This window comes from Neopsephotus bourkii, unplaced genomic scaffold, assembly GCF_033783945.1.
Source record: "Neopsephotus bourkii isolate Nb327-2 ecotype Australia unplaced genomic scaffold, CSIRO-AGI_Nbou_v1 NB_272, whole genome shotgun sequence".
NCBI classification, from domain to species: domain Eukaryota; kingdom Metazoa; phylum Chordata; class Aves; order Psittaciformes; family Psittacidae; genus Neopsephotus; species Neopsephotus bourkii.
In genome coordinates this window covers 8,019,286-8,040,652 of record NW_026900781.1, presented here as the reverse complement: position 1 = coordinate 8,040,652, position 21,367 = coordinate 8,019,286, and the positions used below count along the sequence as shown (strand labels likewise).

The window sequence follows — 21,367 nt, the reverse complement described above, 5'->3', positions numbered from 1 at the left end:
TGGGAGCTGCGGCCGTCCTGCCCCTCCCCTCCGCAGGTGATGCCGGTGCCTGGGGCGATGCCGCTGGCGAGGCAGCCGCTAGTGATGGAGAAGGAAGAGGCGATGGGGTCCGCTCGGGCCTCGTCGTACGTCCTCGCCATCGGCTCGCACCTGGGGGCCGCCCTCCCCGGACCCTGAACACTGGGGAAGCCCTGGCGGCCGGACCGATCTCTCGGCTTCCCTCACAAGCCGCCATCTCCCCTCTACGTCCTCGATGTCTCCCCCGCTGTACGGAGTCTTCTTCGCCGCCTCCCTGCTCTCTTGGTCGCCGCCGCAGCCCTCCCGGCCCGAGGTCCGGTGGCGAGAGGCGTCCGGCATCCGTGTCGTCAGGCCACCCGTCTCCCCGGGATAAGGAGCGGCGGAGGAGAGGCCGCTGGACCACCCGCCACGATGAAGGTGGAAGCGGGGGACAACTCCATGATCAACCTGTCTGTGCAGCAAGTGCTGAGTCTGTGGGCTCATGGCACCGTCCTCCGGCACCTCACCGGTAATGGGGTGCGGGGGTGCAGGGTGGGGCGAGGGGCCGGGGAGCGGAGAGGTGATGCTCCGTGAGGGGAGGGCGAGCCCCGCGGCACACAATGGAGGGCGTGGGACCAGTGTGCGGGATTGGCGGTGGTCTCCGTGTGTTAGGAGAAGGGTTGGGCGGTGGCTGTGTGCCTCGATTTGTGTGTGCATACATGCCTATTTGTGAGCATGTATATGGTGTGTGTTTTCTTGGAGGGGGTGGGTTTGGCGCTGGTATGTCCAGGGAGACGAGAGAGGTTTGTGTGTTACGTGTTAGGAGGATGGTGTGTGTGCCCGGTGCCTGTCTGCCTGCTAGAGTAAAGGGTTAAGGATGTCAGTGTGTTCACTCACTTTTGTGTGTATGTATATATCAAAAGGGTAATGACATAGGGTATGTGTATATGAGTGAGTTCATGGGTACCTGTGTGTGAATAAAGAGTTGTAGAAAGCACGTGTGAATGTATAAATGCGTATGGAAAGCTGGAGTATATTTGGGGGAGTGGTTTTGCTTGTCTGGCTGTTTGGGTTTTTTTGGTGGATATGTGCTAAGCATATATCCACCAAATGCTATTTGACAGAAAGCGATAAAAGAAACCCCACCCACAGAGAAATGAATGTGAGGATTGGGGACTTCCGCCTCCCACCCCGAGTATAGCCCTATACAACGGGAGCTGTGAGGGTTAATGAGGTGGGAGATGTTTCCTGACAAATGGGCACAATCTTAAACAACAGAGATTCTGAAAGACTGAGCTGTTCTGAAGAAATTCTATGCACCAAGAGTCAGGTCTTCATCCTCTGTTATTAGAAGGGGGGCTTTAGCAAGAACTTTCCCTGTTCAACCTCCTGCTTAAAAATGGGTGTGGACCACTGTGAGACGCAAGGCATATAGTGGAGAGGTGTATCTTCACTCTTCTGTCCAGAGGTGAAGAAAAACGTAAGCTTCCAGCTCTGAATAAGCAGGGATTTGGTGTCAATAGCAGAGATGTTACTGAGTGTATTCCTTCTGTCTGGTATAGGGGTATATTAGGTGGTGACAGATTAGTAGAAAATTTTGAGTAAGGGATATGTTTGAAATATTTGTGAACCTATTCTAATATTTACAAAAGTATCATGCCATCTTTCTTTTTTTCTCCTCTGTAGCAATGATTGATTATTTTTTCAATCTATTCAAGGTGGAAGTATGATAAAAATAGAGGGGGAGCTGAAGTTGAAGCTCTAGCAAAGCAACCATCTTAGGCTTTATCTTTCTTGTTCTTGTAAATTTCAGGACACTTTTTAATGAAGATATTACACAGATTTATTCTTTATCTAATCTATGAACTTTTTAAGATGTCTGCCTCCTGCTTTTGGAGTGGTGGCGCACTGATGCAACTCATTTTCTGGGTAGTTATTTTTGCATAATTCTCATAAAAATACATCTTGTACTCTTAAAGGAAAAAGTTCACAATGGATTTAACTTTTCTTTGTTCCAGACATCCTCTATAAAGATTCTTTTATTAGAGCATTATGCAACATAGGCATTTATGAAATTCAGTGCTGAGTGTTAGGCAAACAAAGCAGTTTGTTTCTCAGTGCTTCTGCAATATAAGGGGTTGCACAAGGTAATTTTGATGTAGAATATCTTTTTCTTGTTTAAAGAACATGAAAAATAATTACACATTGCAGTATCTCTGGAGAGTGTGTCAGTTGTAGTTACACTACAGTTTCTGAATTGGTGCTTAAATGCAGGTTGTCCTTACAGCCATGAACTGTTCTGCTGAATGTTCTTATGGACTGTCAACAGTTAATAGCTGTTACTGATTCTCTCTTGAGATTTTTAATATAATAATTTATATTAACAAATAGTTGTTGTTAAGCTTATATAAACTCTTTCTAAAATACTTACCAAAGTAAACTGTTCAGAAACAGAAATTCTGGTTTTCCATGCTAAGAAAATAGTTGTGTGAATGAGTTTGACTTGTTTGACTACTCAATTCATTCCCTTTTGCATCTCAGTACTGGGAAAAGGAATTAATAAATGTATAGTGTGCCATGAATATTCAATAATGCTTTGTGTTTGGTTTTGGCCTTCAAATTGTGGTCTGCATATAGCTTTTAAGCTACACAAGTGAAAATTTAGATAAGTAATGTTGATTATGTTACTGATAAAATTTTACAAACATGCAGAATCATTAAAAAATGCTTATTTCCCAAGACTTTCAATGGGAACCCAATATGAATTCCAACCTAAACCAGGAATTGCTTCAACCTTAATAGTTTAATTTTGGTGTTTTTCAAGGGGATGTTGAACCATTATTTTCATACCGTATAGCTGATTCAGGTTCAACATAGAAAAGAAATCCAATCTCTCAAAGCACAAAATACCCACAAGCAGTTTAATTCCTCCCTCATACACATCACAGCCTCTGACAGTTAAAGCTGCAAGCATTGTTCTTTTTGTAGCTGAACCCTGTGACACTAGCATGATATACTTTGCTCATATCTTCCTGCCTTCACTTGAGAGGTGCAGGTAAGGCTCTAGTAACTGTGTGGGAGGTGGCTTTTACCTTGTCCTATTTTACCTTTTCCAGCAAATCCCAGGAATAGCCCCTTCACATGAATTGGTTGTGCTTCAGAGCTGGAAGTAGATCAGAGTTTACTAGAGCAAGTCAGATAATCACTGGCTCTGAAACAAATAAAAATAATCTGAATTTGTGTGCCCATTATATAAATAGATATTACTTAAGGAAGTAGCCTTAATATATATAAATATATATTTATTATTCAATGAAGAACTTGGTAATATTTTTACTCTTCTTATAACTGATGTAGATATTTTGTTTATGTCTAGCAATTGCATGTTCCAAAGATGTAAACTTCTGGTCTGAGCAAGTTTTATATTAGCCACTGAGGGGGTGGGAGGACAGTGTTGTTTACTCTGTGCCACTGCTGTGCAAAGGAGTTCATGGAGAAAAAAGAAATCAACACAATCACTAAAAGCCAAATAAATAAACCTCCAGCAACAACAAAATAAAACCAACAACCTTGTTTTGTAGTGTATAACTTCTAAAGGCAGAGACACCTTTCTCCTCCTACCTCCACCCTGGAGTCCTAAGGTGATGAGCTCAAGACCACAAACTGTTTTTTATACACTTCAAAATAAAAAGGTCTATAGTTTTCAAGTGCTGGACAGTAATTAGTCTTGAATTTGTTGGAAGTGCATTTGTAAGGGATTATGGGTTTTGCACAGAAGATGCTCCTTACCTGTTTTGTATTGTGGGTTTTTTTGTTGTTGTTTTTGGTTTTGGTTTTTTTTTGTTTCTTAAGCTCCATCCTGTACTCATTTGTCACCACTTGTCCAGATTATGTCTTGGTTCCCTGTCCTTTAACTTGAGAGGATTAGTCTGTAACTTATAATTTAATTGCTCTTTAGCAAATGCTTCTCTTCGATTCAAGTGCAGCAAACATGTTAATGTCTCCAAACATCAACTTGACTGTATAGGCCTGTTAACTTGGAAAATACCAGTTAGCACAATAATTAAAGAAAGGTCCCAGTGATGAAGAAAATACTGTAGTATGTAAAAAGCTGAGTTACATCTGCAGGTGTAATATACTGTCACTTCATCTGAGTGCTTTGAGTTTCTAGGGCTACAGGAATACAACATTGTACAGATTCCTAGTTCAAATTTCAACATGTGTTGCCTTGTTTTATTGTTGCCTTAAATTTATATCTCTGTATTCACAGCATATTTATTGGTCCACTTAACTATACCCGGCCTACCACTATTAGCTACGTAGATTAGAATCTCAAGAGAGATACTATCTTCTGGAGTAATCAGTATTGATTTATGAAAGGCAATCATTATTCATTTGACAGAACAAGCTAAAGGAAAAGAAAGATATTGAAGATTAAGTACTAAGGATATACTCCATGTTTACTGAAGCTGAGTGGCAGTAGGACAGTGCATCCATTTATATAGATAATGTTTGAAAATATTAGCATTTATATACTTTGTGTATTGACTTTGCATTTTTATTTGCCCAAAGTGAAAGTGTTGATGGAGTGCAACTTAAAGTGTTGATAAGATGGAAGTGATAAGAATGCTATTTTAAACTGCAGCATGCTTTAAAGATTCTTTCTGGTCTTTAAGGTTGTGTATGTCTACATTAATATATGCATAATGTGTGTATGCATATGTAGTGGGTTGATGCTGGCTGGACAACAGGTGCCCACCAAAGCTGCTATCGCTCTCCCTCCTCAGCAGGACAGGGGAGAGAAAATATAACAAAAGGCCCATGGGTTGAGATAAAGACAGGGAGAGATTGCTCACCAATTACCATCATGGTCAAAACAGACTCCACTTGGAAAAAATTAGTGTAATTTATTGCCAATCAAATCAGAGTAGGATAATGAGAAAATAAATGCAAGTCTTGCAACACACAGCCTTTCCTTCTTCCCAGGCTTAACTTTACTCCTGATTTCTTCACTTCCTTCTCTACCCCCTGCAGCAGTGCAGGCGAATAGGGAATGGGGGTTGTGGTCATCACATGTTGTCTTCGCTGCCCCTTTCCCCTCAGTGGGGGAACAACTCACACTCTTCTGCTCCAGCATGGAGTCCCTCCTACAGGAGATAGTTCTTCACAAATTTCTCCAATGTGAATCTATCCCATGGGCTGCAGTTCTTTGTGAACTGCTCCAATCTGGGTCCCTTTCATGAGGTGCAGTCCTTCAGGAACAAGCTGCTCCAGTGTGGGTCCCCTGTGGGATTACCCGTCCTGCCAGTAAACCTGTTCCAGCGTGGGCTTTTCTCTCCATGGGGCCACAGGTCCTGCCAAGAGCCTGCTTCAGTGCAAGCTTCCCACAGGGTAACAATCACCTTTAGCCATCCCGGTGCTCCATGGACTGCAGGTGGATCTGTTCCACCATGGACCTCCATGGGCTGCAGGGGCACAGCCTGCCTTACCATGGTCTGTACCATGGGCTGCAGGGGAATCTGCTCTGGCACCTGGAGTACTTCCTCCTGTCCTTCTTCACTTACCTTGATGTCTGCAAACCCGTTTCTCTCATGTATTCTTACTCCTTTCTCTGGCTGCAATTGCACGTGTGCAAAAACTTTTCCCTTTCTGAAGTATGTTATCCCAGAGGTACTACCACTGGGCTTGGCTTTGGTCAGGGGCAGGTCTCCCTTGGAGCTAGCTGGCATTGGCTCTACTTGATACAGGGGAAGGGTCTCGCAACTCTGCACACACCACACCCACTCCCCAACCCCCAAGCCCTGCTGTGCAAGCCCAATACACTGTAGTACATAAGCATAATGTATGTATGATGTATTTGATAGGTATAAATACTGAAATAAACAAAGAAGTACTCTAAAACTGGCGTAATAGGGCATGAATTACAAGTTATTTGAGCCGTGCAGCTTTTCTGGTAGAAAAAAATCCCCACCCAAGTCAAGCCAATGGCAAGGAACATAAACTGAAAAGATTTAAGGTTTAGTGATTAAGTGCTAAAAATTTTAAAGAAACCTGAAAAATGGATCTCTATTTTCCTGCTTAGAGAAGCTATGGAATCTGTGTGATAGATTGGATGTCACTGTGCTTGTAAGCTAGTAAATACTCAGTTTCCTAGTTCTCTGTATTTCTTGGAGAGCTGTGGGGGGTTAGAATCATAGAATAGTTAGGATTGGAAAGGACCTTAAGATCATCAAGTTCCAACCCCCTGCCATGGGCAGGGACCCCTCGCACTAAACCATATCACCCAAGGCCTCGTCCAACCTGGCCTTGAACACTACCAGGGATGGAGCATTCACAACTTCCCTGGGCAACCCAATCCAGTGGCTCACCACTCTCACAGGAAAGAATTTCCTCCTTATAGCCAATCTTTTTTTTTTTTTTTTAATAACAATAAGTTATGGTTTAGCTATTTAAAGTAATTTGGTTACAGTGACAGTAGGCTCTGAGACTTTTGGGGTCAAGCAAAGAAAGTTGGGAGGGTTTTGAAAAAGTTTATTCTTTTCATGTGTCTTTAAGGTAGCTCTATGAGAGCATGACTAAATAAACTGAGGCTAGGTTTGTATTCGGAGCTTTCTACCAGATGAAGCTAAATCACTGTTACCGTACTAGCAAAATACTCCATATGTGCTGCTCATATCCCTAAAAGAGCCAGCTAATGAGTATAGCTACACAAGGACTGAAATTTGATAGTGTGTTTTTTTTTTAATCAAGGTTATTATTATTATTAATCAATGATCATATAAATAAGTTTATACCTCTGAAAGTATCAATCAGTATATAGAACATAAATAATTGCACCAGCATGTTCTTAAGACGCTTCAGTCTCACTTCCTCCTCCTTACAGCTATTGTGAATCTTTCAACTACTTGGTTATTTTTCAGCAACAGAAGTCTTGATCATTTGTGTTCAGACATTTACATTCTCTTTCTCTGTTTTTTCAGTGGCATCTGTCAGTGTTATTCCTAAACCATTCTTTGCTTCTTTCAGTCTTACTTTAGCACACTCTTCTGAAAGTCATTCTCATCATGATTCTGGAGTTCGACAATACTGAACTTTACAGGATCTCATACTCTTCCACTCAAATACCTGTGCATAAAGATCTTTGCACTCAACCTGTCAGGGTAAGAATGACTATGCTGTCCTCTAGGTTTACAGAGCTTGAGGCCGCATCTAGATCGCTTAAAAGATTGGCTGTCCTCACTACCTTCCCTACCTTGTTTATCCATGTTAAACAGCTTATTCAGTTGTCTTCATTACTGGCCCAATTAATGAGCAGAAGTAAATAAGCAAGTGTGTTGAACTACCAGGCATAAAAAAAACAAAGAAAGGAGGGTAAGAAAGTAAAGGCAGGAAGAGTAATCCTAGGGAAGGTGCTCAAAAGTGATTTGTCATATTTCAGCTTCTAGGACTAATGGTGTTTTGATGAGGTGAGGTGGTGTGGCCTAACAAAGTGGCCAGCAGGTCATGGGAGGTAATTCTCCCTCTGCTCTGGTGAGACCATATCTGAAGTACTGTGTCCAACAGTAGGGTCCCCAGCGTAAGAAGGACATGGACCTGTTGGAGTTGAGAGCAGGGTCACCAAGGTGGACAGAGGGCTGGAGCATATCTCCTGCAAACACAGACTGAGAGAACTGGAGTGGCTCAGGCTGGAGAAGAGAAGGCTCTGGAGAAAAATTAGCCTTCCAGTACTTAAAGGTGGCCTACAAGAAATCTTGAGAGGGACTTTTTACAAGGGCATGTAACAAATAGGACAAGGGGGAATGACTTTAGACTGAAATAGGGGAGATGCAGATCCGTTATTAGAAAGAAGTTCTTCCCTGTGAGTGTGGTGAGATGCTTGAATAGGTTTCCCAAAGAAGCTGTGCCTGCCCGGTTTCTGGCAGTGTTCGAGGCCAGGTTGGGCAGGGTTTTGAGTAATCTTGTCTAGTGGAAGGTGTCCCTATCATGGCATGGATATTGGAACTAGATGCTTTTTAAGGACACTTGCAACCCAAACCATTTTGTGATTGTATGATACCTACTCAGGAAAATAAAGAAAATTCTTGGGTTCAGAAGAATTGCTAATATAGTCTCTTTCTAAATGTGTAGTGTGTAGCTGAAGAACATGAAACATTTATGTGAAATAGTCAATTGATAGGAGTCTTTGAATTACAGATCCTTCAGGTTTTTAACACTACTTTAGCATTAAAAAATGACTGATGAAAGGTTGATAAATTATGATTATAAATGGCTCTGATCTTGTATGTTGTGTATGTTTGTGAAAGATACATTGCTGTGTTCCATTGAGTCACTAGAAAAAGCCAGTGTTGTAAGAGAAAGATATGATCTAAATCAAGGGTTAAGAAGCTTTGTATGGTCAAGTTCTCAATTTCTGTAATATCAGATCTTGAAATGCTACTCTCATGATGATTAGGTAAGCTATCATCCCAGAATATTTGGGTAGTGTAATTATTGCTTTTTTTTTTTTCTTTTGTATCGGGCTGCAACTGTATGAGTTGTCTATTCATTGCTAATAACCATTCAAAAAGAAAAGCCAGGAATGAATCTCTAGGAAATTAGAGGTACCTTGGTACTGAGGGGAGATGCTAAAATAATTCCCATAATGAGATAGAGTGGCAGATTTGTACTTTGTTTCCAGGAAGACTTTTCCTTTCCTTTAAAAAAATCCAGTTATTATTGCAGTAGATGAATAGATTCTTTAGCAAGAATGTGTGTGAGGGGAGGGGAAGGACAGAAAAAACCCTTCTAGTCTCTTTGCTCATACCTTGTCTAGTAACTTTGTAAAGGAAAGCTTTTCAGACACATTCTTTTGACAAATGTAGGTATGTAAATTGATAGAGAATAGATAATCTAAAGCATGTGATCTTGATGAAGTTGTCAAATAAAAAGCACCTCCAAATGAAACATGGGTCTTTGAGCAACCTGGTCTAGTGGAAGGTGTCCCTGCCCGTGGTAGGGATGACAATCTTTCAGGTCCCTTCCAACCCAAATTAGAATTGATTCTAATTTGCTCTTTTACAGGATAAAGACAGCTAACTCCACTGCTTGCTGTGTCTCCCACCCTGCTGGCTGCCTTCTGCAGATAGGTGTATCATAGGCCTGTATCCCTAACCCTTCTGTCTCTTTCCCAAATAAGCAAAGTTTCTTCTCTTCCTCCCTCTTATATCCCTGGGCATGGTGTTTCCTCCATCCACCCTATTTAACTCCAACTCATCTGAAGTGGACACCTACAATTTTTAGCATCTACAGTCAGTTTGGCAAAACTGTAGGCTATTTATGATAAGAAGGTACTGGGTTATTGCAGGTATGTGTAACACTACCTGTATTTTTTTGCATCGCTGACATAATGCTGTTAACTTGGAAATTTAAGCCTCTCTGAAGTGGTAATTTATCGCTGGTTTATTTAAATGCTACAGCTGCGTTTGTGTGGAACAAGGAATATTTCTGGATGTTCCCTAATTTCCTTTTCAATGCATTCAGTGTGTGTTCCTTTTAAGAAGTAGGAGAAGAAAGCTCATACCAAAACCCACATGTTTTTGTTTCTTTATCCAACAGGACATTTGGGGCTGTTTCATTCCCATGTCTCCTGCCCTAAATATAAAGTGAGAGGTGATGATAATTTTCATTGAGCTTTATTTGGAATGTAAATAAGACAAAGGGTAGTTACTCTCAATGAAGCTATTTTGTTGTGTAAGGGTTTGTAAGTATTTTTGGTTTCTCAGTTAACCAGGAATAATTAGCCTTCCCATAATCTTTCCCCTTCTTCTAAAAATACAGTCTTCCTAAGAAATCTTCCTAAGACTGGAAATCAGTTGTCTTTTCCCCCTGATGAGGATCGACAGTGAGCACAAAGGATCATTTCCTAAAAGCTGATGCAGTGCCTAGTAAAGCCTGTGGAAATTACAGGGAATGATGGTGTCTGACAGAATCAGATTCCAACAGACTTTCTTGGCTCCGTTTCAAACTTTAAAGCTGCAATGGCTTTTTAGGAGAAACTGACTAAAAGTGCAGTGTCCTGGGACTGTCCCTCAGACATTTTTGCCAAGAAACAGTATCAAGAGCATTGCTTCTCCTTCCCATAGCATATCTAGGTATTGGCCGTTTGCTTCGGAATAACTGGCTACTGAATGTAGGCTGCCATAATCATACAGCTGAAGTATTAATTAAATGTAGTTTTACCATACTCCTTGCTGCTCTCTTGCGACAGCCTTTTGATTACCATAATTTAGCAGAGTTTTAAGTCCTGTGACATAGTTCTGCCTTCTGTGCCTATGTGAAAGGGGAAGGGTTAGCTACTGCTAAATGAAAAATCTTAAAACTCTGTACTATGTGTATACATACAATATTGATACTGGACTAAAAGGACTTCAGTTACTGTGTAGCAACCATTCTTTCTCAGCATCCTTTCATGGCATGTTTTCTTTGAGCTGCTAAGTATTTTTTCAGTTACCCAGTTGAGTCATATTTCTCCTCAAATGACTGATGTGAATCGAGCCTCAATAATTATCAGGCATAATCTATAACTATCCTGCTGTCATAAGGAAGCTGTGTGTGTATATATATATTTAAGGGGGAACTGCAGCAAAAAAATTCTGAATTGATGATGGTTTTCTGGGCTTATGTCAGGAAAATGTACCCCAGTTTGTGAATTTTGTGATGATCTATACCTACTGTAGCTAAATTGGCAAAACCCAATCCCTTCTTTTGTTGCATTTCCCCACCGTTCTGAGTTATAATGAGTCTTAGAAAATTGCCACCAAGTGGGAAAGATTCTTTAATTCTTATGTAGCTTCATTGATGGTTCCTGCTCTTTTCTTTGAAGGTAATGTTCATGTCTGACAGTCTTCAGAGGAATGTTTGTACTCCACACATTCTCATGATCTCTTGCCCTTGCTTAGTAATTTAAATAGTAGTCACTACTTGTCTCTATGGAGTTCTCTGGTAAGCAATTAGAAGCAAGGAGTTAGATGTGTTAAAATTTCTTGTTAAAATTGTAGTGTTTTTATTTGTGCCTTTGAAGCTAATTTGATGGAACACTCTTATTATGGCTCCTGGGTGGATAAACCAAAGTCTTTAATCTCGGTGTTCTCATTTCATGTTACCTGATGCTGTCTTTTGTTGTTAAAACAAACAGCACCCACAAAAACAAACCAACCAACCCAAACAGTTCTTCCCTTTCTTCCTCATTCAGTCTTTGTTCTAGAGAATATTTTATTCTGCAGGCGTACTTACAATACCTAGTAAGAAATCGCAATTAACAATTAAAAGGATGATGGACTTATTTTAATAATACATTTGGATTAAAATGGTGCCAGAATTCTTTTTTATAACTTTTTGGTCATAGTAGTTACTGCTTTGTGATAGACTGCTAAAAGGGGAAGGTGTCTTGAGCATATGCTGATATTACCACATTGATTTCTTTTAAGATGGAGATAGTATTGCTTTTCTCATTGTTGATGTATACAATGCTTTAAAGTTTCTTACTTGTAAACTTCTTGTCTATGAACTATTAACCCTTTATTTGACTGCTTTCTTTCAGAGATGTGGTACTGGGTCTTCCTCTGGGCTCTCTTCTCCTCTCTCTTTGTCCATGGTGCTGTGGGAGTATTAATGTTTGTGATGCTGCAGAGGCATAGGCAGGGGAGACTGATCTCTGTCATTGTGGTCAGCATTGGATTTCTGGGTTCTGTGACAGGAGCAATGATAACCAGTAAGTCTGTCTCTTGTTTTGTGCTTCTTTCTTGTTTTATATCTAATTTCTAAATGGTGGGGGGAAGCCCAAAAAACCCCAAACAAACAAACAAAAAAACCCCCGAATAAAACCCAACCTCCCTTCCAAAAAAAAAAAAACAACCCCCCCAAAAAACACCCAAAACCCACCCAAATCCACTTTTTTTTTCTTGTTTTGTTTGTTTGTTTGTTTTAATTTTTAGTAATTTAATTGTTTATTAAGGATTTTTCCTTAGGTATATAGCTATCCTAATGATAATGACAGCTGAGTTGCTCTTCTGTTGTGTAAAGATAACTACTATAAATTGTCAGAGGAGTGCAGAAGTCATCCTACTCTTTGATTTTGCACATTTGGAACCAAGCTATTCAGAAGGTGTATGCTCAACAGGTAATATCTGTTTGGGACCAGGAGGAATGGTCATGTCCTACCATACCTGTTGCAGATTTTTTTTTTTTTGTCAGAGATTTCTGATCAAGATCATCTCTTAGTACCCTTAAAGCCAAGGGTTTCTTTAGGAAATAAGGTCCTGATTCCCTTGGCTGCCAGGCTGAATTCCTGCTTGTTTCATTGGGCCTGCTGGAGGTTTTTAAATTGCACCTAGATAGGATGTTGCTGTTTTAAAAGAAATAAAGGTGCAGTGTAGGTAGTGATTTACAGCTAAGAAAATCCATTTGTTTGGGGAAGTTACACTTGGCTCATGAATTTGAAAGGACTTTCCAGGCTTGGGTTAGATGTTATTTGGGGTAGAGGAGAGGAAGGCCATTAGACCCCTCCACCTCATACCCCCCCAGCTCTGCTGTGTTCAAGGTAAAATGTTCTTTGACAAGGGCATCTGTTACAGAGTTTCTTATGTTGTTAGGCAAATGCCTACCACTTAAGATACATTTTAAATATTTTTTAAATTTCTTGCCCTTGTATCCACGGATAAGCTGCTAACCATTTTTCTGTTAAAGCAGCCTGCAGTAAAGTTCACAGAGCTGCAGTTAAAACTTGTGCTTTCTGCAATGTTTAATAGTTGGTATAAGTATTTTATGTAGTGAAACGCAGAAATGTGTCACCTGACCAAATGCGGAACACAAGTGATGTTGCCAAGAATGTTTTGAGGAAATGCTGCTTAGCTGTTTTCATCTAGAGTTATTGATATCACATACTGTTTTCCCCATCTTTCATAATAAATCTCATTATCCATATCAATAGCGAAATAAATGCCATAGGATCAGTAGGACACTTTGGCTTTATATCCAGCTTATCTAACTTACATACTACAGTAGCTTTCCCAAGCAAATAGGAGCATGGTGAGTTTTCTGTTTGTGGGGGAGAAAATAAGTAGTTATTGTTTGAAAGAAGGCTGATAAGTAGTTCTCAACATTAAAATAAATGGATTGAACAGGGCCTGTGTTAACCTGAGCAGTAGTTTCAGCCCAAATATCTTCAGTGTGGTTGAAAATGAAAGACTTTTGAGAGTAATGAGCTGTAAATCTAGCAATCCTCGTATAGTCTGTAAGCAAGCCTTTTTGCCTTTCATTCCCATTTTTGTGTACTGCCCAGGTGACCAGAACAGCAGTATGAATTCAGTTTACTCATATACACAAGTGATTTCTGACAGATTATTTCTTATTGCTACTGAAACTCCTTCTGCCTGTTGGTTTTCAAGATTAATAAAAATGCAAATTTCATTGAAAGTTTCATTAAAACTTTCCTCAAAAGGCTGTTTTAATTGCTGTATATTTGTCAGCCTAGAAGAATGTCCATCATAACATAGTATGGTTCAGTACAACTCTTTTTTTTTTTCTTTTCCTAAGGTGAGGTGGAACCAGTTCAGTGCCTTACATTACATGTTATGCCAATTTTTGTGCTATGATTAAAATGGCAATGGCCCAGTTACAAGGTCTATCATACATGAGCTTTTCTTAAGAACTGAAAACAGGAAATGTGGCACTGGGACATCCAAACAAAGATTTCTGGTAGACCAAGAAAGTCTGTGGTGGGAAATGTCTATGTTCAGTGTTATTAAAATTAGAGTACTTTATGTCTTTTATCTATGCATAAAAAGAGGAGCAACGCAGTTGTTTGTTTAGTGTCCTATTTTGAAGGTCAAAACATTTAATAAGTAAGTAGTACTGTTTATGTGTAAATTCACCTGAATTTCTTAGCTTAGACTGTAGACTCATTATATTCCCAAAGCTTTTGTGTAGAGCATTTGCAATGTGGTGAGCCAAATACTTTTACTTTCAGGTATTTTTATTTCTAGACAGCACTGAATTACTTCATACTGAAAGAAATTATGTGGGGAGCTTCTGGAGACAAATTATGTTGATAAAATATTAAAGAAAGGATTTTTAATAGCTGTTGTGTTGCAAACTGGTTGAAATATTTAGTTGTTCAGATACGTCTGGACCAGTGTTTAAGAAACTAAAATAGCAAGCTGGCTTCAATTTGCATTTTGTATTTCCAGTCGTCTGCATCATTTGTGTAGTTGAATGACTGCAGTGTGTAGATTATTAAAGAGTGCAAGTTTAATGTTGCTCCAGTAGAGCTTTCAAACTGTCTGGCCTTCTGGGATCTTCTCACCAGCATATAGCAGAGCAGCAAACTCCTCAGTTTCAGTTTCTAGGCTGTCATGGCTTAAGCCCAGCCAGCAACCCAGAACCATGCAGCTGCTCGCTCACTACCCCCCCCCCCCCACTTCGTCCCCCTGCTCCCAGACGGATGGGGGGGAGAATTGTAAGAATGTAACTCCCACGGATTGAGATAAGAATAGTCCAGTAACTCAGGTATAACACAAACCACTGCTGCTACCACCAGTAATAATAATGACAAGGGAAATAACAAGGGAAGAGAATACAACAGATCACCACCCGCCAACCAGTACCCAGCCTGACCTGAGCAGTGATCTAGCCCTTCAGGTAACTACCCACAGTCTATATACTGGGCATGACGTGCTGTGGTATGGAATACCTCTTTGGCTAGTTTGGGTCAGGTGTCCTATCTCTGCTTCCTCCCAGCTTCCTCTCTTCCCTGGCAGAGCATGAGACTCAGAAAGTCATTGGTCGGAGTAAACATTACTGAGCAGCAACTAAAAACATCGGTGTTATCAGCTTTGTTCCCAGGCAGAAAGTCAGTAACACAGCACTGCACCAGCTACTAAGAAAAGGAGAAAAATGACTGCTACTGCTGAACCCAGGACATAGGCTTTGAGAAATTATGGAACTTAATGTTATCAATTAAAGTTATAAAGAATTTACTGAATAGTAGTGGGTACTGCCAACCTTCCCTCCCCTCCCCAAAACAAAACAAAGCCAACCAAGAAACCCCCACAACATAACATAACAAAACACCAAACCCCACAAACCCAACCATGATCAGATAAATGTCAAGCAGTTTGAGGCAGGTATTTTAGCTTTATTTTATCTAGAACTGTCTGTCCTTCCTCCTTTCTGCAAACACACTCCTTTTTGGTGACAAATTCTCATTTCCCTCATTGGCCTATTGTACTATACTTTGGCTTTATATCAGCTGTGCCAGGTTATGCATTACAGGTTGTATTGCACGTGTTAATTGAGTATAAATACATAATTATAAAGCTACCACTTCTTAACGTTTTTATTATTGTTATTTTCCAGAATATCTCAATGTTTTCTCAAGAAGCCAAAAATTTCCATTGTTGATTAACTTATCAAGTTCTGGTATCCCAAATTAGCCAGTTTCAATTCACTTTCAGAATTCAATCACCAAAGTAATTTTAATATCAGTACTGGGCTCAATCTAAAGGATCTCTTTCAATTTTTGACAGCAGATAGTCACAAAACAGGTGGAAAAGTTTATCCAAGGCAACTGAGTGAAATACCATAAGGCTGCCCTTTTAGTGAGATATTTCTGACAAAATAGACTTTTATAGGATATGGTTTGAGTTTTTAAAAACAAAACCACAACAAGACCAAACCCAAAAGAAAACAAAAAAAACCCCAAAAAAACCTCCACAACAAAACACACAACCCATCCACAACAATAAAGCAATAAATGAAATCCAAAGCTCACCTAACAGTCTGATAAAGAATGTTTGTTAAAGCTGTTATAGCCACAATAACTAGTGAGTTCTACTCTTCTTAATACATTTGTAAATATGAGGTGTTACTTTTTCTAAGTAACAGATGACTCAGATACAGATTGTACTTTCAGGAAATCTGTTGGGACTTCATGTATTTCCGTGTCACTAATGGGTTTTTGATCACTTCAGCAGACTATTTCTGTTAGTGACTTCGCAAAACCAAGGAAATTCCAATTTTTTTAACTCTTGCCTGTAATTTAAAAGGAATGGTGGTGGCTTTTCAGTTTGAGGCTGAAAAAGCCTCTGTGATCTTTGGAAGCATTTAATTATGATTAGATGGCATCTGAGACCAGACACACTGAAAGTTTATAATTAAATTTTGGGTTGGGTCTTCAGGAAAAAAAAAAATTGGAAAAAAAAAAGACAAACAATGTTTGTTCTATAGGCAAGGAAAGCAAACACTGTATAGAAAACACTACTTCAGAAAGTATTAGATAAAAGCTTCATTTTACGTGAACTTTTGAGGTTTGGATTCAGTAACATTTTTACCTGTGGACACTGCTGTATTCAAGCCTGTATTTCTTTTCTGAGTGAACATTTTAGTATCCTTAAGTCTCAGAAGTTGTTTGAACAGAAAATATTATTTGTTATTAGCACGTTATCGTTTTGACTGATTGATACAAGGATTGCATTTTTTCCAAGATATCTCAGCTGTACCTGTGACTTCTGTTGTTCAGATGCATGTGATACATTCAGTATGCAAAAGTAGAGGGGAGTTAGTAGCACCTGGATTTGTTTAGAGTACAGTATTTTGTTTCTGGTTTATCCTGGCCATTCCATATTGTGAGAAAGCTCACCAATCATATTCATGGTTACATACACAGAGATTCTGTCATACTACTTCATGGATAACAATGCAATACTTTGATACTTTTCATATTTTGCATGATTTGCTAAATACTTGTTAACAGTTTGGTACTTTAAGTCTAAACTGGCACACTATGACCAGGTTATTCAACTGAAATGTTAAATGAAGCTAAGAAATTTGTATTTGTTTAGAGTTATTTTGTAGACTCTAGCAGTCTGACTGTTGTCTTCTCCCTGTCTGCTGTGCAAGCACAATTAAATCACACTTTGAACTCAGTCAGTTTTTAGGGGATTTTTTGCATTTCAAATTAGCAGAAGGCAAAAATGTAAAAAAAACCCCAACAAACCCCAAACAAAAAACCACACACACACATACAAAGAAAAAAAAAACAACCTAAAAAAAAACAACCAACAAAAACCACCCTCAAAACAAAGCCAACCAAAAAAAAAAAAAAAAAAGCAAACAAAAAGCCAAAAACAAACCCAGGCAAACTTTTGGAGACGTCTACAGGGAAATGGCAAGATTTAATTTTTTTCAAATCAAACTGATATTGTAAAAGTTAATCTGGTTCAGTTGGGAAAATCATTCCTGAAGGACTTGCATAACCAGAAAAATGCAAGCAAGGCTTTCTATAATGACATGAAGTAATACAGAGCTTGCCAATGTTCTATAATTAGCTGATGCATAGACATAGTAAATAGTTTGTTATATTTGGATTTTACTGTGTTTTGATCGTTGTTTTTCTTGTGATTCTTAGGTGCTGCAGTGGCTGGAATTTACAGAGTAGCAGGAAAGAATATGGCTCCCTTAGAAGCTCTTGTCTTTGGTGTTGGACAGACAGTACTGACGTTAATTATATCATTTTCAAGAATTCTCGCAACACTTTGAGACTTAAGTAGAAGGGAAAAAAATCAACTAGTTTAAAGAAATTCTTAATCTGAGGAGAAGCTTCCTGAAAATGGATTCACCAGCTTGCGACCTTGAATCTAGTGCGAGAGAAAGGAAGCTATGTGGAACATGCACTACAAAGCTGGAGGTTCAGTCAAATGAGCAGACTGTCCTCTAGTGTCTGAACTGTTGTATTTCTGCACTGCTCCTTACGTGCCTCAGTCATAGGCAAGGTGCAATCCTTGTGTGCGAAGTTGAGGTAAAGCACCTTGAATAGCTGCCAGTCAGGTTAATGCTGAGTGGTGGGATCATTGTTCTTAACAGTGTTGTAATGAAATAAAGGGATGCTCCTGAAAATTTCTGTACATGCCAAATTTGGAGTTTAATTCTTAACTGTTGGCTGAGTAAGCTTTGAAGTTGCAGTTGTAGGAGGATGCTGTGAGCATACACTTGAATTCAGGTAAAATAGCAACTGACTTTTGTATTAACACAATCTCTTTGGCAAAAATGTAAAAAAAAAAAAAAAAGTAAAATTGAAGATATGTGCAGGGAAACAGCAAGATTCAGTTTTCTTAAACTTCAGCATTCGAAGCAACTGAACAACCGTTAGGTCTGCTTCAAAGATGAATTTTTGGGGCTTAAGAATGACAGCTTTAACAACCCTTTTAGCACCAATGTAATTAGCACTATGTGTAGAAGGGCTCATGGCAGTTTTCTGAAGCTCAGCACATCATTTCTTCATGGGTTTAGCTTGTTAGAAATCAGTAGTTTTAGGAGACTGTATGCGGGTTACTAAGTACAATCTGTTGTGTATTCACAAATGAATTTTAAGTTGATGCTTTCCTTGAAGTTATTTTGTCTTAAACTACAGATAGTTACCAGCCCTTCTGAAAGTCTCAGAAAGGTTACTTGTTAGTAATAAGCTCCCTGTATTTATTTAAACACTGGTAGGCCTCTTAACCCTACATGTATTCTTTAAAGAACACACAAATATAACAGACTTTAAGAGAATACACCTATGAGGAAAATGGGAAGGGATAAAAATATGGCCTGCTGGTTTTCTACCGAACAAAAATGTTAAGTTTAAAATAGTTACTATACACCAAAATTTTTAAAATTGGGGCAGCACTAATGTATTTATTACCTTGTTTCTGAACACTTTGTATCTTTGGAAAGATTAAGGTACCTAGGACTTTCAAATACTTAGTTTTCAGTAGAGTTTGTGCTTTTCTAGTCTAAAAGGGACAGTAGTGTTGTGCATGTGAAATGTCTTAAATATAAATGTTTTGGAGTGAATAGAAATTTTAAGTCTAATTACTAATTATTTATGAAACACAAAATTTAAAGGACACAAAGTTCTGTGTGAGGAATAAAGCAACTTTTAGATCTTTCCTCAACTGAATGCTTTTCAGCAGTTACTTTTTAATGCTGGCAGGAAGAGTAAATTGCTGAAAAGTTATGTTGTTAAGATGTCAAAAAGACTTTCAGGACTGTTGAAGCCACTGGGACCAACTGCAAAACTGAAAGAATATGGTTAAAATATAACTTGCAATCCAGTCATATTGCCTAGTGCTTCAAAATGTTGTAATTAATTAGCCTGTCTGCCTTCTTTTCATTTCACATGAACTGTTTTTGGTTGGTTGTTTTTTAAGTGCTAAGGATGTTAATATTATTTGTTTTCTTTTAAAGTATATAAGTCGTCTTTGGAAAATGTAGAGAGTTATGTCTTTGCAGGGAACAAGGTGAAATACAGGTTTATAAATCTTTTCAGTGTTATTTTTGTCTTTGAATTGCTTTAAAAAGTGGCTGAATACATACCTTTTTAATGTCTTCAAAAAGTATATTTTTCATGGTTTTGGGGTTTTTTGGGTCTGTGGCTTTTGTGCTGATACTTTCTGGCATATAACAGTGATTGCACTTTAGTAGACAATGAAATTATTACATCTGTAAAAGACAATTTAAACTTCTCCCCATTGTCTTAAATTATGAGAAAACTGGTTTCAGGTGTTTAAGTCAAATTGAATAATAAAATAATTGAATTTATTTCTCCTAATGTGCCTTGTTACGTATATTTTTAGGGGAGAGGATTTAAAAGACCACCAAATTATATCTTCATTTTTGTTCTATTTTTGTTATTTCTGGTTAATTTGGTTATTTGATATAATGTCTTACTCAACAGACATTAAAACATTTGTCTGACAACCTAGAAGGTGTTAGTCTGGATCAAACCCAAGTGTTTCATGAAGCACTGTATTCAGTAATTTAGATTGCCTCCTGACTCACGCTGCAACTTCTTCCTACTTTCCAGTTTCCTGGAACATCTTGATTCTTCTTCATTGCAAGAGGCTGTTGTGCTACCACTGATCAATGGCTTGCTGTCTTTCACCAAGTTAAATTATAACACTACTATTAATGAAATGCATACACAAAGGTTTTCTTGATGAACTTCCTCATTTTAATTGCAGTGCCAGTGAAATTCTTGCCATTATAACCTTCCCCCTTTGAAAAGGAGAGATCTTTGCAAATGTTAAGCTATGCCTTCTGCCAAATAATTTTTATCATTGTAATAACTCCTACAACGCTGTTAGGTGCTTAGTTGTCTCTGCTTTATATGGCTGTATTGCCTTGCCACAGTGAATAGGCAGATAATGTAATGCCTAAGTGGCTTAAAAGAGAAGTATTTGATAGAAAATTCTGTTTAACTATTTCTTGTGAGGAATATATGAGGACAGATAGGTTGTCAATGAAGTAGTATTTGATCATAGTATGAACTTAACTGTGTGATAACTCCAGTAGTAGAAGGAAGTGTGAGTAAGTGGCCTTACGTCTATGATAGTTTGAAGTTTCATTCCACATCCTTAAAAACAGTATTGTTTAGCATAAGGTGCTGTAGTCAGTGCAATGTATACATGTGTGTATTTGTCTATATATGAATAATGTTTTTGTGCTGTGTTTGATACCTTATGGATGCTAGCAATTGAAATAACTTTTCCAAGAAAGAGAAAATTATTTCAGGTAACTGGTTTTGGCTTTATTAGTTTTATTTTTGGTTTCATTTTGTTTTGGTTTTGTGGGTTTTTTTTTTGTGGCTTTTTTGTTTGTTTGTTTTTTGTTTTGTTTTCCTCTTGTTATTAGGCTACAAAGCTATCTTGTGTGTGAATGGCACCAATGGTACTCTGGTTCCCTTTGGACAATACAGTGTTGTGCAGATGTCCACACAAGATCTTTTAGCACTATCTTCAAATAGCTCTGCCTTTCCCTGCATTGTATCACTAGGCACATTCTGCATTGTGAGTGATTAATTTCTAGTGAAGAACAAATAATGCATCAACACAATTTAATCTTTGGAGGAGAAGGAATACTGAATATAATATTCAATGTGAAGAAGCTTCTACTGCTTTGTTAGAAGCTGTTATTGTTAAGGATTTACACATTCTACACACAATTTTTAATGTGATCATAGAACCAGAGAACTGGAGGTTGGAAGGGACTTCAAGGATCATCTAGTCCAACCTTTCTTGGTAAAAGCACAGTCTAGACAAGATTTCCCAGCACCCTCTCCAGATGAATCTTAAAAGTGTCTAACACTGGGGAACACACCACTTCCCTGGGTACTTTATTCCTCTGGCTGATTTTTTCCATGTGACTCCTTGTAAAAAGGGAGTCTTCATCTTCTTTGTAGATAAAGGTCTCTCCTTGAGCCTTCTTTTCTTAAGCCTGCGCTAACTCAGCTCTCCTAGCCTCTCCTTACACAGCAGGCTTCCCAGTCCTCTGAACAACTTTGTGGCCCTTCTCT

General features: G+C 38.8%; 1 protein-coding gene across 4 annotated transcripts; it reads left to right on the top strand.

Annotated features, from left to right (window-relative positions):
- Positions 1-396: 396 nt before the first annotated feature.
- Positions 397-19,624, top strand: TMEM170B (transmembrane protein 170B). Of its 4 annotated transcripts, none has more exons than XR_009724436.1 (4): positions 397-526; positions 11,576-11,746; positions 13,570-13,760; positions 17,441-17,570. XR_009724436.1 is itself a non-coding variant. In XM_061346506.1 (4 exons), the coding sequence occupies exons 1-3, from the start codon at positions 430-432 to the stop codon at positions 15,617-15,619; spliced, it is 327 nt and encodes a 108-aa protein (XP_061202490.1). In that variant the 5' UTR covers positions 397-429; the 3' UTR covers positions 15,620-15,632; positions 17,441-17,579. The 4 variants fall into 4 exon arrangements, 3 of the variants coding, with proteins under 3 accessions (XP_061202490.1, XP_061202491.1, XP_061202489.1); XM_061346506.1 differs by lacking the exon at positions 13,570-13,760 and adding an exon at positions 15,561-15,632 and having other exon boundaries at positions 17,441-17,579; XM_061346507.1 differs by having other exon boundaries at positions 13,570-13,655; positions 17,441-17,509.
- Positions 19,625-21,367: the final 1,743 nt, after the last annotated feature.